Genomic DNA, 14,453 nt, shown 5'->3' on the forward strand with positions numbered 1-14,453 from the left:
TTCTGGCACATTGCTGGTGATAACCTTGGCACTGGATATTTGTTTTTAGTTTTCAGTGGACGAGAGTGAAACTAGATCACTTCTACCCCATCGTGTATGTGGTGTCACTCTTCTAAATGCTACTGATTTTTGTGTGTTTGTTTTGTATCCAGCAATGTTTCTGAATTCGTTTATCAATTCTAACAGCTGTTTGGTAGAGTCTTCAGGTTTTTCTATATAAGATCATGTCATTGGCAGAGACAATTTTATTTCTTCATTTTCTGTTTGGATGCCCTTTACTTCTTTTTCATGTCTAATTGCTCTGGTTTGAACTGGTTATTTATTTCTTTTTTACCATGTGTCCAAATCTTCTGCCAGTTTTAAAAATTAGGTTCTTTGTGTTTTTATTGATGTGTAAGAGTTTTGTTTTTTTGACATAGACTGGATACCAGTTCTTTGTGTAACATATATATTACATATATTTGCTTCCAATCTATGTATTATTATTTCAGTTTGTTAACATATTTTGAATATTAGGCTTTTAAAAATTAAGTCCAATTTATCATTTTTTCTCCTACGATTCACACATTTTGTGTCCTAAGAAATCTTTGCTTATCCAAGGTAGTGAATATTTTTTTCTATGTTTTTCATCATAAATTATGCAATTTTAACTTTTATATCTAGTCTATGATGTGTTTTGATTTTATTTCTGCATTTGGTGAGATATTTGAATAGAGCTTTATTAACCTTCATATGAATATCCTGCTTTTCTAGCAGTATTTTAAAATGACTTACTTTTCACCATTATATTACCTTAGCACCCTTATTAAAATAAATGACCATATATGTTTGTTTATCTCCAGGCTCTTTTCTGTTCTGCTGATTTATATGTCTGTCCTTATGTCAATGTCACCTGTCTTAATTAATGTACATTGACAGTAAATCTTGAAAAAAGATAGTGCAAGTCATCCAACTTTGTTCCTCTTTTCCAGATGGTTTTACTATTCTAGAACCTCTGTATTTTCATATAAATTAGAATTTTTACAAAATTCCATGTGAATTTTACTTTGAATTAAATTGTGTTTTATCAATACATGAATTTTGAGAACATTGCTTTCTTACTAATATCAAGGCTTCCAGCCCATGGACATGGTGCATCTCTTTATTTATGTAGGTCTCCTTTAATTGATTTATCCTGTATTTACCCAGGTGGTTACTAAGTGAGTAACAGGTGTATAGCATTGACATCATGCATACACTGGACAAAGGAATGACTCACATCCTAGGGGTCACAAAATAGGATTATGCAAGATTTCATCCCACTACTCGGAATGAAATGTAATTTAAAAAGTATGAATTATTTACTTTTGGAATTTTCCAATTAATGTTTTTACACTATGATTGACTGCAAGTAATGAAGCTGTGGAAACTGAAACCACAGATAAGGGCAGGAGACTTCAGTGAACACGAGAGTACCGATATCTCTTTAGCATACTGATTTTATTTTCTTTTGATACATACCCAGAAGGGAGATTTCTAGATCATATGGCAGTTTTATTTTTATTTTTGTTTTTTAGTTTTGTTTTATTTTTGATTGACACATAACAGTTGTACACAGTTATGGGGTACAATGTGATGCTTTGATACATGTAAACTTTGTGTAATGATCAAGTCATGGTTATTAGTATATCCATAATCTCAAACATTTATCATTTTTTTTGTGATGAGAGCATTCAAAATCCTCTCTTGTATTTTGAAATTGCTATACTTTTAACCATAGTCACCCTACTTTGCAATAAAACACCAGAATATATTTCTCTTATCTAACTGTAATATTGTACCCATTGACCAACTTCGGCCCATCTCCCCCACCTGCCTTCTCTCCTCCATCTCTGGTAACCACTATTCTAATATCAACTTCTATGAGATCAACATTTTTAGATTACATATATGAGTGATGAGTTAATGCAGAATTTGCCTTCCTGCGTCTGGCTTATTTCATTTAACATAATGTTGTCCAGTTTCCTCCATGTTGTCATAAATGATAGGATTTCATTTTTTATGGCTGAGCAGTGTTCCTTTGTGTATATATACATATACCACATTTTCTTTATCCATTCATCCAATGATGGACACCGAGGTTGATTTCTTATTTTGGCTATTGTGGATAGTGCTACAGTAAACATGGGAGTACAGATGTCTCTGACAAACTGATTTTGTTTCCTTGGGATATGTACCCCTTAGTGTGAATGCTATATCATATAGTAGTTCCATTTTTAATTTTTTCAGAAACCTCCCCACTATTTTCCATAGCAGCTATACCAATCTACATTCCCATCAACAGCTGTACTAATTTACATTTCCATCAGCACTTGTTTTCTCTTGTCTTTTTGATAATAATCATCTTAACAGGTGTGAGGTGATATCTCATGGTACTTTTGATTTACACTTTCCTGGTGATTGATGATGCTGAGCACCTTTTCATATACCAGTTAGCTATTTCTGTGTCTTCTTTGGAATAATGTCTACATGGATCCATTGTCCATTATAAAATATGGTAGTTATTGTTATTGTTATTTTATTATTGAGTTGTCTGAGCTTTTTATTGAGTTATATGTGATTTTTATATACAGTTTGCATATTAACCCCTTATCAGAATTATTATATGACTTGCAAATATTTTCTCCCATTCCTTTTTGTTTTGCTGATTTTTTTCTTTTGTTGTACAAAACCTTTTTAGGCTGATGTAGTCCTCCTTGTCTATTTTTGATTTTGTTGCCTGTGCTTTTGATGTTATATCCAAGAAATCATTGCCAAAATGTTGAGAAAGTTTCTACCTACTTTTTTAAAGCAGGTTACAGTTTTGTCTTATATTTAAGTATTAATATTAAATCCATTTTGAGTTAAATTTGCATATGGTGTAAGATGGCAGTCCAGTTATTCTTTTTACACATTTAAATGCAGCTATTCTTGGGTGTACGGTTGTCTAGGGGACGGCAGTCTCTTAAACAGAGTCTAGACTTTCCATACAAGTATTTTTATGTGTATGCCTTTGTTTAATTGATGTTGCTATGGGCAGATGAGGGCTGGGATATCCTATTTCACCATCTTACTAATATTACCCTGCTATTATTTCTATATTAAATGTTTGATAAGATTCACTAGTGAAGCCTTATCAGCTGGAGTTTTCTTCATGGGGAGAATTTTTGCTTGCAAATTCAGTTTCTGTAATACATATAGGACCATTTGTATTTTCTAATACTCTTGTCATTTTTTTAATTTTGTGTCTTTAAGGAAAGATGTCAAGTTTTTTCTGCCATATTTTTGGCAAAAAATCATTTATGATATTTCCTTATTTTCTATTTACTTGCTGCAGGATCTGTAATGATTCTTCTATTTCATTTCTGATATTGGTACTTTCTTTTTTTATTTATTTTTATTTTTTTATTATTATTTCAGCATATTATGGGGGTACGTAAGTTTAGGTTACGTATATTGCCCTTGCCCCCCACCCTCCCCCGAGTCAGAGCTTCAAGCGTGTCCATCCACCAAACAGTGCAGATCGCACTCATTATGTATGTATACACCCATCCCCTCCCTCCCCCCACATCTGCCTGACACCCGATTAATGTTATTCCCAAATGTGCACTTAGGTGATGATCAGGGAAACCAATTTGCTGGTGAGTACATGGGGTGCTTATTTTTCCATTCTTGGGATACTTCACTTAGTAGAATGGGTTCCAACTCTATCCAGGAGAACATAAGAGATTCTATATCACTGTTATTTCTTATAGCTGAGTAATACTCCATGGTATATATATGCCACATTTTATTAATCCACTCATGTATTGATGGTCAGTTTAGCAAAAACTTAATTAATTTAGTTTCAAGTTTTCTGAGAGCCATCACATAATGTCACTGATATTCTGTTATTTATTTTCTACTGCATTGTTTTCTGATCTTATCTTTATTGTTTCTTTCTTTCTGCTTATATTGAGTTTTATTTCTTTTTCTAGCTTTTTGAAGTGTAGGCTTAGATCATTGATTTTTTTCTTCTTTTTCTAATATATATTTTGTACTGAATAGATTTGTTTGTAGGATTGCTTTAGCTACATCACATGTTTTGTTGCCTTTTGGTTTATCATTCAACTTAGAATATTTTCTCTTTTTTGTGATTTCTTTGATACCTGCAATATTTATAGATACGACTTAATTTCCAAATATTTAAGAATTTATCAGCTATTTTTGGTTTTTAATTTGATTATGCTATACTCAGAAAACATATTCTGTGTGACTTAGTTCTTTTAAATATATTGAGAGTTGTTTTACGGCTGGGATATTGTTTATTAATATTTTGGTGACTGTCCCTTGCACAGTTGAAAGTAATGTCAGTTCTTACACTTTGGGGTATAATGATTTTTAAGTGTTAATTTGGGCAAGTTGGTGTTAGTCTTGTTCAAATATTCTATACCCTTTCTGATATTCTTTTCATTTATCATTAGATTTGAAATTTTTAATTGTAATTGCAGATTTTCTATTTCTCTTTTCAACCTGACAGTTTTTGCATCAGTTTTTTGAAACACTATTACTTGGATCACATACCTTTAAAATTTTTATGCCTCCTTGATGAATTGATTCTTATCATGAAATGTCCCTTTAGTTTTAGTTAACATTCTTTAACCAAATTCTACCCTGCCTGGGATTGATGTGGTTCTTTCTATGATTCAGGTTTGCATGCTATGTCTTTTTTCATCCTTTTTACTTTTAGCCTGTGTGTGTCTTTATTTTTAATATGGTTTTCTGTAGATAGCATCCAGTTGGGTCTTGCTTTTTTATTCATGCTGATAACTGCTGCCTTTTAATACATGTGCTTAATCTATTTTCATTAATATAGTAATTAATATGGTTGGTTTCATATATATTATTTAATTCATTTTTTTTTCTGTTTGTCCACCTTTTCTTTTCCCCTCACTTTCTGATTTCCTTTGGGTATATTTTGGTATTGTTTCATCTCTTTACTTAGCTTATTACCTATACTTATCTGTTTTATTTTATAATTGTTTCTCTAGGGTTTATAATATGTATCTTTAATTTATCTTGGTCTACCATCACACTGTGATACACAACTTCACATATAATGTATGAACCAAAAAAGAGTATAGTTCTGTCCCTCCCCCATTGTGGTATTGTGATCATACTTTTTACTTCTATATATGTTATTAACCCCACAATATATTAATATTATCTTTTCTTTGAACAGTCAATTTTATTTCAAAGGAATTCTAAAAAGGAAAAAAAATGTTTATATATATATAAACATTTATACGTATAAATGTTTATATATATAAATGTTTATAATAAAAAATGTTTATATATATATGCTATGTTAAGTTGCCTGTTAATTCTATCATCCTTATTATTTCTGAATCTTTTTCTATGGCCTGATTTTTCTGTCTCTTTTTTTCTTTTTTTGATTACTTTTTTTTTTTTGCTTTTTAGCATGTGAGATTTTTTTTAATTGAATGATAGATATCGTGCCTATTATTTTGTGCAGTGTTTGGATTTTTTCATCCTCCTTTAAAGCGTATTAGATTCTGTTCTTGCTACATTTAAGTTGATTGTCAATCAGTTTGATAGTTTTGAAACATAGATTTTAAAGGGTAGTTTAAAGTAGCTTTCTCTGTAGAATTTGTGTTACCCTATATGCATGCAATACCTAGTTCTGAGTATCTAACTGAATATCCTGGCTGTTCAATGAAGATTTTCTACTGTGGCTAGTTGGAACCCCAGTATCTCCTGGCCCAAATGCCTGGGGATTTTGGCTTTCAGTGCCCTGGCAGTCATTTTTTATTGGTAGTTTTTCTTGTTTTATGCATATGTAGCTCAACTAAAGGCTCAAGATGACTGCTATGCAGAACTCTAGAAGTCTTTCTTTTGCTGTCACACTGTTCAACAGCCCCACTAATTCAGCAACCTCAAACTACCATCTTTGACTTTTCAAGTCAAGGAGAACATTATGCCCTGCTTGGGCAAACACCTCGAGGCAGAGAGCTGGTGACTCAGGGCTTATCTCATTGTTTCTCTTCTCCAAGGGATCATACTTCTGCTTTGTCTGTCATTCAGTTTCTGGACGAAGGAAATCATATGTTTTTCATGTTTTCTAATTGGAAAGGAAGGTAAGTGGGCTACTATTTACTCTGTTATGACCTGAGGTAAAAGTCTTACATTAATTAGTATTTTAAATATTTAGAGATGCTAAAAGCTATTAAGTGTCAGCAGCATTCGTATCCTTTTCTAAATCTCAAAAATTAAGCCCATCAAAAATATAGCTTCTAGGTAAAGTTTCTATTATTGTCAGGATGTATTTTTACTTGTACATTTTACGTACTTGTAGCAATGTGGACCTGATAGTTGTTGTGATCCTCAAAATTGTATGCTGAAACAAGGAGCACAATGTCATGAAGGATCATGTTGCCATAACTGTCAAGTAAGATTTAAGTTTATTAACATATTCCAAGTATATAACAAGTCATATACAGGGTACTTTACAACACTTAGACCTACAGCTGTAAGTCAAAATGTAATGATTTTGCAGATAAACAAAAAGGCAATAAATTTAGAATGAGATTTCTGATTTTGTGAACTTTTCCTGGGTTTTGGGGGCCCCTTCTATGCCAATATTCTCACTAAATTAGTGTTGTTATTTTTTTAAGCCTTGAATGAGCACTATTGTAGAATTCTTAAATACAGATGAGAAGATCTCCGTTGAAAGGAAAGGGATTACTATTCATTTACCATATTTAATATTTATATTATTATAAACAAAAATGTTATTACTGATATGTTAAGTATTTCTATGTATGTAGTTGAAAGATATAGCAGTTTTCCATAATTGTATAAGGAATGAAACTCACTAGAAGTAACATTTTCCAAATCGTGCATATAGCACAAAATTTGAACTCTGAACTTATTATTCAAAGATGGTTACAAAAAAAAAACAGACCAGGTGTGGTGGCTCACACCTATTATCTTAGAACTTTGGGAGGCAGAGATGGGAGGATTGCTTGAGGCCAGGAGTTTGAGACCAGCCTGAGCAATGTAGCAAGACCTCATCTCTACAAAAAAATGGAAAAACTAGCTGTGCATGGAGGCTCATGCCTATAGTCCCAGCTACCCAGGAGGCTGAGGCAGATGGATCTCTTGAGCCCAGGAATTTGAGGTTAGAGTGAAGTATGATGATGCCACTGCACTCTTGCTCAGACAACAGAATAAGACCCTATCTCAAATTAAGAAAAAAAAAGAAAAGCTTGTTTGACTGAAAGATTACATTTTAATTAATGTGGTGAAGATGTTGACTTCTCTTCCCTGTTTTCCTTTTCAGGTCTTCCAATATATTTGTGACAACTTTCTTATATGAGAATACCTCTATTGAACTATCTATCATGCATTCTATCTTCTTAACTGTCCTCGACTCACACAGTTTTATGTTTTTATTTTCTAGAATCTTATCTTGTAGTTACATTTTTACCTCTGTAATATTTTTATTGTCAACTGGAAGTCATCAATTAAGAATTAGGACATAGATGCCAATTTAAGATTCTTTACATAAATTTTTAGAGTTCTACATATGAGTTAATTAACTATAAAATAATTGAGGAGAAAGGGTAGAGTTGGGCTCCTTTCTCTCCAAAGATGCTTACAGTTGAACTGCATCTTTAATCACCCCTCTGGGTCCTCTGCAGTTATTTATGTTTGACGTTTGTCACAGAATTTAAAAATATTCCACATTTACAAACTATGGCTTCAATAAGTATATTTTTTGGCAGTTGAATAAATTACAATATTTTTGCTCAAAAGACATAATTTTTCTAAGCTAAAGTGACCTTTCCTCCTTTACACTTAAAACACAAATAATCTTTGGCTTCCACCGCATTCAGGTTTTGATATACATTTTCTCGTACATATCTCCTGTTTTAATTGATAGCATTCAATTTATATTTTAATATGATTATTATAACAATTTATACAAAAAGGAATTAACTAATAAATATATCAAAAGTACAAATGCTTGACACAATTTTCAAATAAATATTGATGAACACAGCAATCTCACAGAACAATGTAATGATTTTTTTTCATGTTTTAATTTTTGTTAGATTGCAAGTGCAGGTGTTGTATGTAGGCCCCAAGTGCATGTGGAATGTGACATCAGTGAGTTTTGTAATGGATCCTCACCAGAATGCAGTCCTGACATAACTATACATGATGGACATGGATGCAGTAATAATACATTAGTCTGTTTCAGTGGAGCATGCCCTGATCCTGATCAACGTTGTGAGTCTATATTTGGAACAGGTAATATCTTTTTGTTACACGTAAATAATTGGCCCTCAATATTTTAATTATCAGGACAATGGAAACTATTTATAGATATAATATATCATATATTATTTTTCTCTTTAATATATATATTAAATTTTCCCATATTTATTGAAGAATAATTGACAAAAATTGTTTTTTGGTTTTTTTTTTTTTTTTTGAGACAGAGTCTCACTCTGTTGGCCGGGCTAGAGTGAGTGCCATGGCCTCAGCCTAGCTCACAGCAACCTCAAACTCCTGGGCTCAAGCAATCCTTCTGCCTCAGCCTCCCGAGCTGTGACTATAGGCATGCGCCACCATGCCCGGCTAATTTTTTTTTTCTATATACAATTTTAGCTGTCCAAATCATTTCTTTCTATTTTTAGTAGAGATGGGGTCTCGCTCTTCCTCAGGCTGCTGTCGAACTCCTGACCTCGAGCGATCCGCCCACCTCGGCCTCCCAGAGTGCTAGGATTACAGGCATGAGCCACCGCGCCCAGCCAAAAATTGTTTTTATTTTATTTTTATTATAAAATATTAAGGGGGTTCAAGTGCTTTTGTTACAAGGATGAATTGTATAATGCTGAAGTCAAGACATTTAGTGTGCCTGTCAACAGAATAGTGTACATTGTACCCACTAGGTAAGTCTTTATCCTGCAACTCCCTCCCACCCTCCGCACTTATTTTCCAACGTCCTTTATCACACCATATGGCCATGTGTACCTATAATTTACCTCCCTTAATAGTGAGAACATGTAGTTTTTGTTTTTCCATTCCTGAGATACTTCACTTAGAATAATATTCTCCAGTTCCATCCAAGTTGCTGCAAAAGACATTCTTTCATTCATTTTTATGGCTGAGTAGTACTCCATGGCATATATATGCCACAATTTCTTCATCCACTCATCAATTTATGGGCACTTAGATTGATTCCATATCTTTTCAATTGTGACTTGTGCTGCAGTAAACATATGTGTGTAGTTATCTTTTTGATGTAATGATTTCTTTTCCTTTTGGTGGATACCCAGTAGTGGGATTGCTGGATCAAATGACAGGTCTTCATTTGGTTCTTTGAGAGAGCTCCATACTGTTTTCCATAGAGGTTGTAATAATTTGCAGTCCCACCAACAGTTTATAAGCATTCCTTTCTCTCTGCATCAATGCAAACATCTATTGTTTTTTGATTTTTTAATAATGACCATTCTGACAGTGGTAAGGTGGTATCTTCTTGTGGTTTTAATTGTCATTGCCTTGATGATTAGTGATGTTGAGCAGTTTTTCATATATTTGTTCACCATTTGTCTGTCTTCTTTTGAAAAAACTCTGTTCATGTCTTTTGTCCACATGTTAATTGGTTGTTTATATTTTTATTGCTGATTTCCTTTAATTATTTGTAAATACTACATATTTGTATTTTGTCAGGTATATCATTTGTTAATATTTTCTACCGTTCTATAGGTTGTCTATTTACTCTGCTGATTATTTCCCTTGTGGTACAGAAACTTGTTAATTTAATTGTCTGGCTTATTTATTTTTGTTTTTGCTGTATTTGCCTTTGGGGCCTTTGTCATAAATTCTTTTTTTTATTTCAGGATACTATGGGGGTACAAACATTTTGGTTTGCTTCACTCAAGCCAGGACTAGAGGCATGCCCTTCCCCCATACAATGCTCACCACATCCATTAGTTGTGAGTTTACCCACCCTCACTCCCCCAACCCCCAGTGAATATTAATACCATGTGAGCAACTTAGTGTTGATCAGTTAATGCCAATTTGATGGTGAGTACGTGTGGTACATGTTTTTCCATCCTTGTGATACCTCACTTCGGAGGATGGGCTCAAGCTCTATCCAGGAAAATATAAGAGGTGCTAGATGACCATTGTTTTTTATAATTGGGTAGTATTCCATTGCACACATATACTGTATTTTATCAGTCCACTCATGCATTGAAGGGCACTTAGGTTGTTTCTACATCCTTGCAATAGCGAATTGTGCTGTCATAAACATTCCAGTGCAGATGTCTTTATTATAGAATGTCTTTTGTTCTTTCAGGTAGATGTCTAATAGTGCTATTGCTGGATCAAATGGTAGTTCTATTTTTAGTTCTTTGAGGTATCTAAAAATTATTTTCCACAGAGGTTGTACTAATTTGCAATCCCACCAGCAGTTTAAGAGTGTTCTTATCTCTCCATATTCTTGCCAGCATTTGTTGTTTTGGGACTTTTTGATAAAGGCCATTCTCACTGGAGTTAGGTGACATCTCATTGTGGTTTTGATTTGCGTTTCCCTAATGATTAGAGATGGTGAGCATTTTTTATGTTTGCTGGCCATTATTCTGTCTTCTTTTGAAAAATTTCTGTTCATGTCCTTTGCCCATTTATTGATGGGGTTGTTTTATTTTTTCTTGTTGATTTTTTTAAGTTCTAATGTAGATTCTTGTTATCAGGCCTTGATTGGATGTGTAGACAGCAAATATTTTCTCCTATTCTGTAGGCTGCCTGTTTGCTCTAATGATAATTTCCTTGGCTGTACAGAAGCTTTTTAATTTAATCAGGTCCCATTTATTTATTTTTGTTGCTGCTGTGACTGCTTTGGGAGTCTTCTTCATAAATTCTTTGCCTAGGCCAATGTCTGAAAGAGTCTTCCCTACATTTTCTTCCAGGGTTCTTAAAGTTTCATGCCTTAGGTTTAAATCTGTTATCCATCGTGAATTGATTTTTGTGAGAGGTGAAAGGTGGGGATGCAATTTTAATCTTCTGCATGTAGCTATCCAGTTTTCTCAGCACCATTTATTGAAAAGAGATTCTTTTCTCCAGTGTATATTTTTGTCTGCTTTGTCAAAGATTAGATGACAGTATGCAGATGGTTTCATTTCTGGGTTCTCAGTCCAGATCCAAAGGTCTATATCTCTGTTCTTGTGCCAGTACCATGATGTTTTGATTATTGTAGCCTTGTAGTAAACCTTGAAGTCTGGTACACTGATACCTCCCAGTTTGTTCTTTTTGCTTAAGATTGCTTTGGCTATGCGAGGTCTTCTCTGGTTCCATGCAAAGCATGGAATTATTTTTTCTAGATCTGTAAAGAATGATGATGGTACTTTGATAGGGATTGCATTAATTCTATAGATCACTTTGGGTAGTATGGACATTTTAACAATGTTGATTCTGCCAATCCATGAGCAAGGTAGATTTTCCCATCTGTTTACATCTTCTACAATTTCTTTTCTTAGTGTTTTGTAGTTCTCTCTGTATATGTCCGTCACCTCTTTCATTAAATGTATTCCTAGATATCTAATTTTCTTTGAAGCTATTGTAAATGGTACTGCATTTTTTATTTGATTTTTGGCTTGACTGTTATTGATGTATATGAATGACTCTGATTTGTGTGCCTTGTTTTCTTCTAGCATATTTATGGCTTCAGGTCTTATAGTTAAGTCTTTAATCCATCTTGAGTTAATTTTTGTGTATGGCAAGAGATAAGGTTCCTGTTTCATTCTTCTGCATGTGATTCTCCAATTCTTTCAGCACTATATATCGAATAGGGCATCCTTTCTCTGGTGTACGTTTTTGTCTGCTTTGTTGAAAATCAGTTGGTCATAGCTAAATGATTTTATTTCTGCATTCTTTATTCTGTTCCATTGGTCTGTGTGTCTACATTTATATCAGTACCATAGTTTTTTCATTACTATAGCCTTGTAATATAGCTTGAATTCAGGTCATGTGATGCCTCTAAGTTTGTTTTTGCTTAAGATTTCTTTGGCTATTCAGGCTCTTTTTTGGTTGCATATGAAGTTTAGGATTTTTTTTCTAGATCTGTGAAAAAAGATATTCATATTTTGATGGGAATTGCATTGAATCTGTAAATCACTTTACAGTATGGACATTTTAACAATGTTGATTGTTTCAATCAATGAGCATGGGATGTTTTTCTATTTGTTTTTGTCATCTGTGATGTCTTTCATTGGTGTTTTGTAGTTCTCCTTGTAGAGATCTTTCACCTCCTTGGTTATATTTATTCCTAAATATTTTATTTTCTTTGAAGCTATTGTAAATGGTATGAATTGTTGAATTGACTCTCAGCTTGACTTTTATTAATATATAGAAATGCTACTGATTTGTGTACATTGATTTTGTAACCTGAGACTTTGCTAAATTTATTTAACAATTCTAGGAGTCTTTTCATGAAGTCTTCAGGGTTTTCTAGATACAGGATCATATTACCAGAAAACAAGGAGAGTTTGACTCCCTCTTTCCTGATTTCAGTGATCTTTATTTCTTTCTTTTGCCTGATTGCTCTGGCTAAGACTCCCACTATTATGTTGAATAGAAGTGGTGACAGTGGGCACCCCTGTTTTGTTCCAGTTCTTAGGGTGAATGTATTCCAATTTTTCCAATTCAGTATGATGTTGGCTGTAGAGTTGTCATACATGGTTTTATTATTTTGAGGTATGTTCCTTCTATGCCTCATTTCTTGAGGGTTTTTATCATGAATAGGTGCCATATTTTATTGAACGCTTTTTCTGCATCTGCTGAGATGATCAGATGCCCTTTGTTTTTGCTTCTGTTTATGTGGTGAATCACATTTATTGATTTGTTTGTATGTAAACATCCTTGCATGCCTGTGATGAAACTCACTTAATCATGGTGAATTGTCTTTTTGATGTGCTTTTAATTCGGTTTGCTAGTATTTTGTTGAGGATTTTTGCCTCTATGTTCATATGGATTATTGGTCTATAGTTTTCTTTTTTTGTTGTGTTATTTCCTTACTTTGGTATGGAGGTGATACTGGCTTCATAAAATGGTTTAGGGAGAATTCCTTTCTTCTAAATTTTATGGAACAATTTCAGTAAAGGTGGTGCCAGTTCTTCTTTGTAGGTCTGGTATAATCTGGCTGTGAATCTATCTGGCTGGGGCTTTGTTGTTGTTGGGAGATTTTTTTATTACTGTTTCAATCTCATTATTGGTCTCTTTAGAATTCCTGTTTCTTCCTGAATCAGGCGTGGGAGGTTGTGTGTCTCCAAAAATTTACCCCTTTCTTAATAGGGTTTTTAGTTTGTGTGTGTAGAAGTTTTCATAGTAGTCACAGATGATATTAATATTTTGTATTTCTTTGGTATTAATTATAATGTCTCCTTTTTCATATCTGATTAAACATATTTGAGTCCTTTCTCTTCTATTTCTGATTAATCTAACTAGTGGTCTATCAGTTTTGTGTATCTTTTCAAAAAAACAACTTTTTATTTTGTTGATCTTTTGTATTATTGTTTTATTCCCTTTTTTAAATCTGCTCTGTGCTTTGTTATTTATTTTCTTCTGCTAGCTATAGGTTTGGTTTGTCATCCTTTTTCTAGTTCCTTTAGGTGGGACATGAGGTCAATTTGATATTTTTCTGTCTTTTTGATGTAAGCATTTAAGGCTATAAACGTCCCCCTTGTCACTGATTTACTGTATTTCATAAATTTTGGAAGCTTGTATCCTGTTTTGTCATTCAGTTCATTTCCTTCCTTCTTGATGTTGTGGAGTAATTTCCAAAGCATAGGTAAGAGTTCTTTGAAGGTCTTACAAAATTTGTGTGTGAAACCATCTGGCCTGGTACTTTTTTTTTGTTGGAAGATTTTTTAATGTTTTGTCAATTTTGATACTTGATATTGTTGTTTTCAGGAATTCCATTTCTTTCTGCTGCTTGAGTTTATTGAGGCTGTGTGTTTCTAAGAATTTGTCAATTTTCCCCAAGTTTTGAAGTTTGGGGGCATAGAGATTTTTATAGTATTCAGAGAAGATATTTTGTATTTCCATAGCATCAGTTGTGATTTCTACTTCTTCATTTCTGATTACATTTATTTGAGTCCTTTCTTTTCTGCTTCTGGTTAATCTAGTGAGAAGCCTCTCAATTTTGTTTATCTTTTAAAAAAATCAACTTTTAAAATTAATCTTCTGTATAGTTCTTTTTTATTGATTTCATTTAGTTCTGCTCTGATCGTGGTTATTTCTTTTCTTCTGCTGTGTTTTGGATTGATTTGCTCTTCCTTTGTCAGCTCCTTAAGAGAATTCTTTGAATTGTTGATTTGCGATCTTTCTGTCTTTTGGATATAGGCGTTTAGGGTTATGAATTTTAT

General features: G+C 33.3%; 1 protein-coding gene across 2 annotated transcripts in view; it reads left to right on the forward strand.

Moving 5' to 3' along the window:
- LOC123626630 (disintegrin and metalloproteinase domain-containing protein 32-like) overlaps window positions 1–14,453 on the forward strand; it is a 96,973-nt gene that overhangs the window by 54,266 nt on the left and 28,254 nt on the right. For both annotated transcript variants that reach the window (XM_045535776.1, XM_045535777.1), the window contains exons 8-9: window positions 6,374–6,466; window positions 8,136–8,334. In XM_045535776.1, the coding sequence (XP_045391732.1) occupies window positions 6,374–6,466; window positions 8,136–8,334 (292 nt within the window). The remainder of the gene's footprint in view (window positions 1–6,373; window positions 6,467–8,135; window positions 8,335–14,453) is intronic.

Source organism: Lemur catta, chromosome 22 (genome assembly GCF_020740605.2).
Source record: "Lemur catta isolate mLemCat1 chromosome 22, mLemCat1.pri, whole genome shotgun sequence".
In the NCBI taxonomy this organism is placed as follows: domain Eukaryota; kingdom Metazoa; phylum Chordata; class Mammalia; order Primates; family Lemuridae; genus Lemur; species Lemur catta.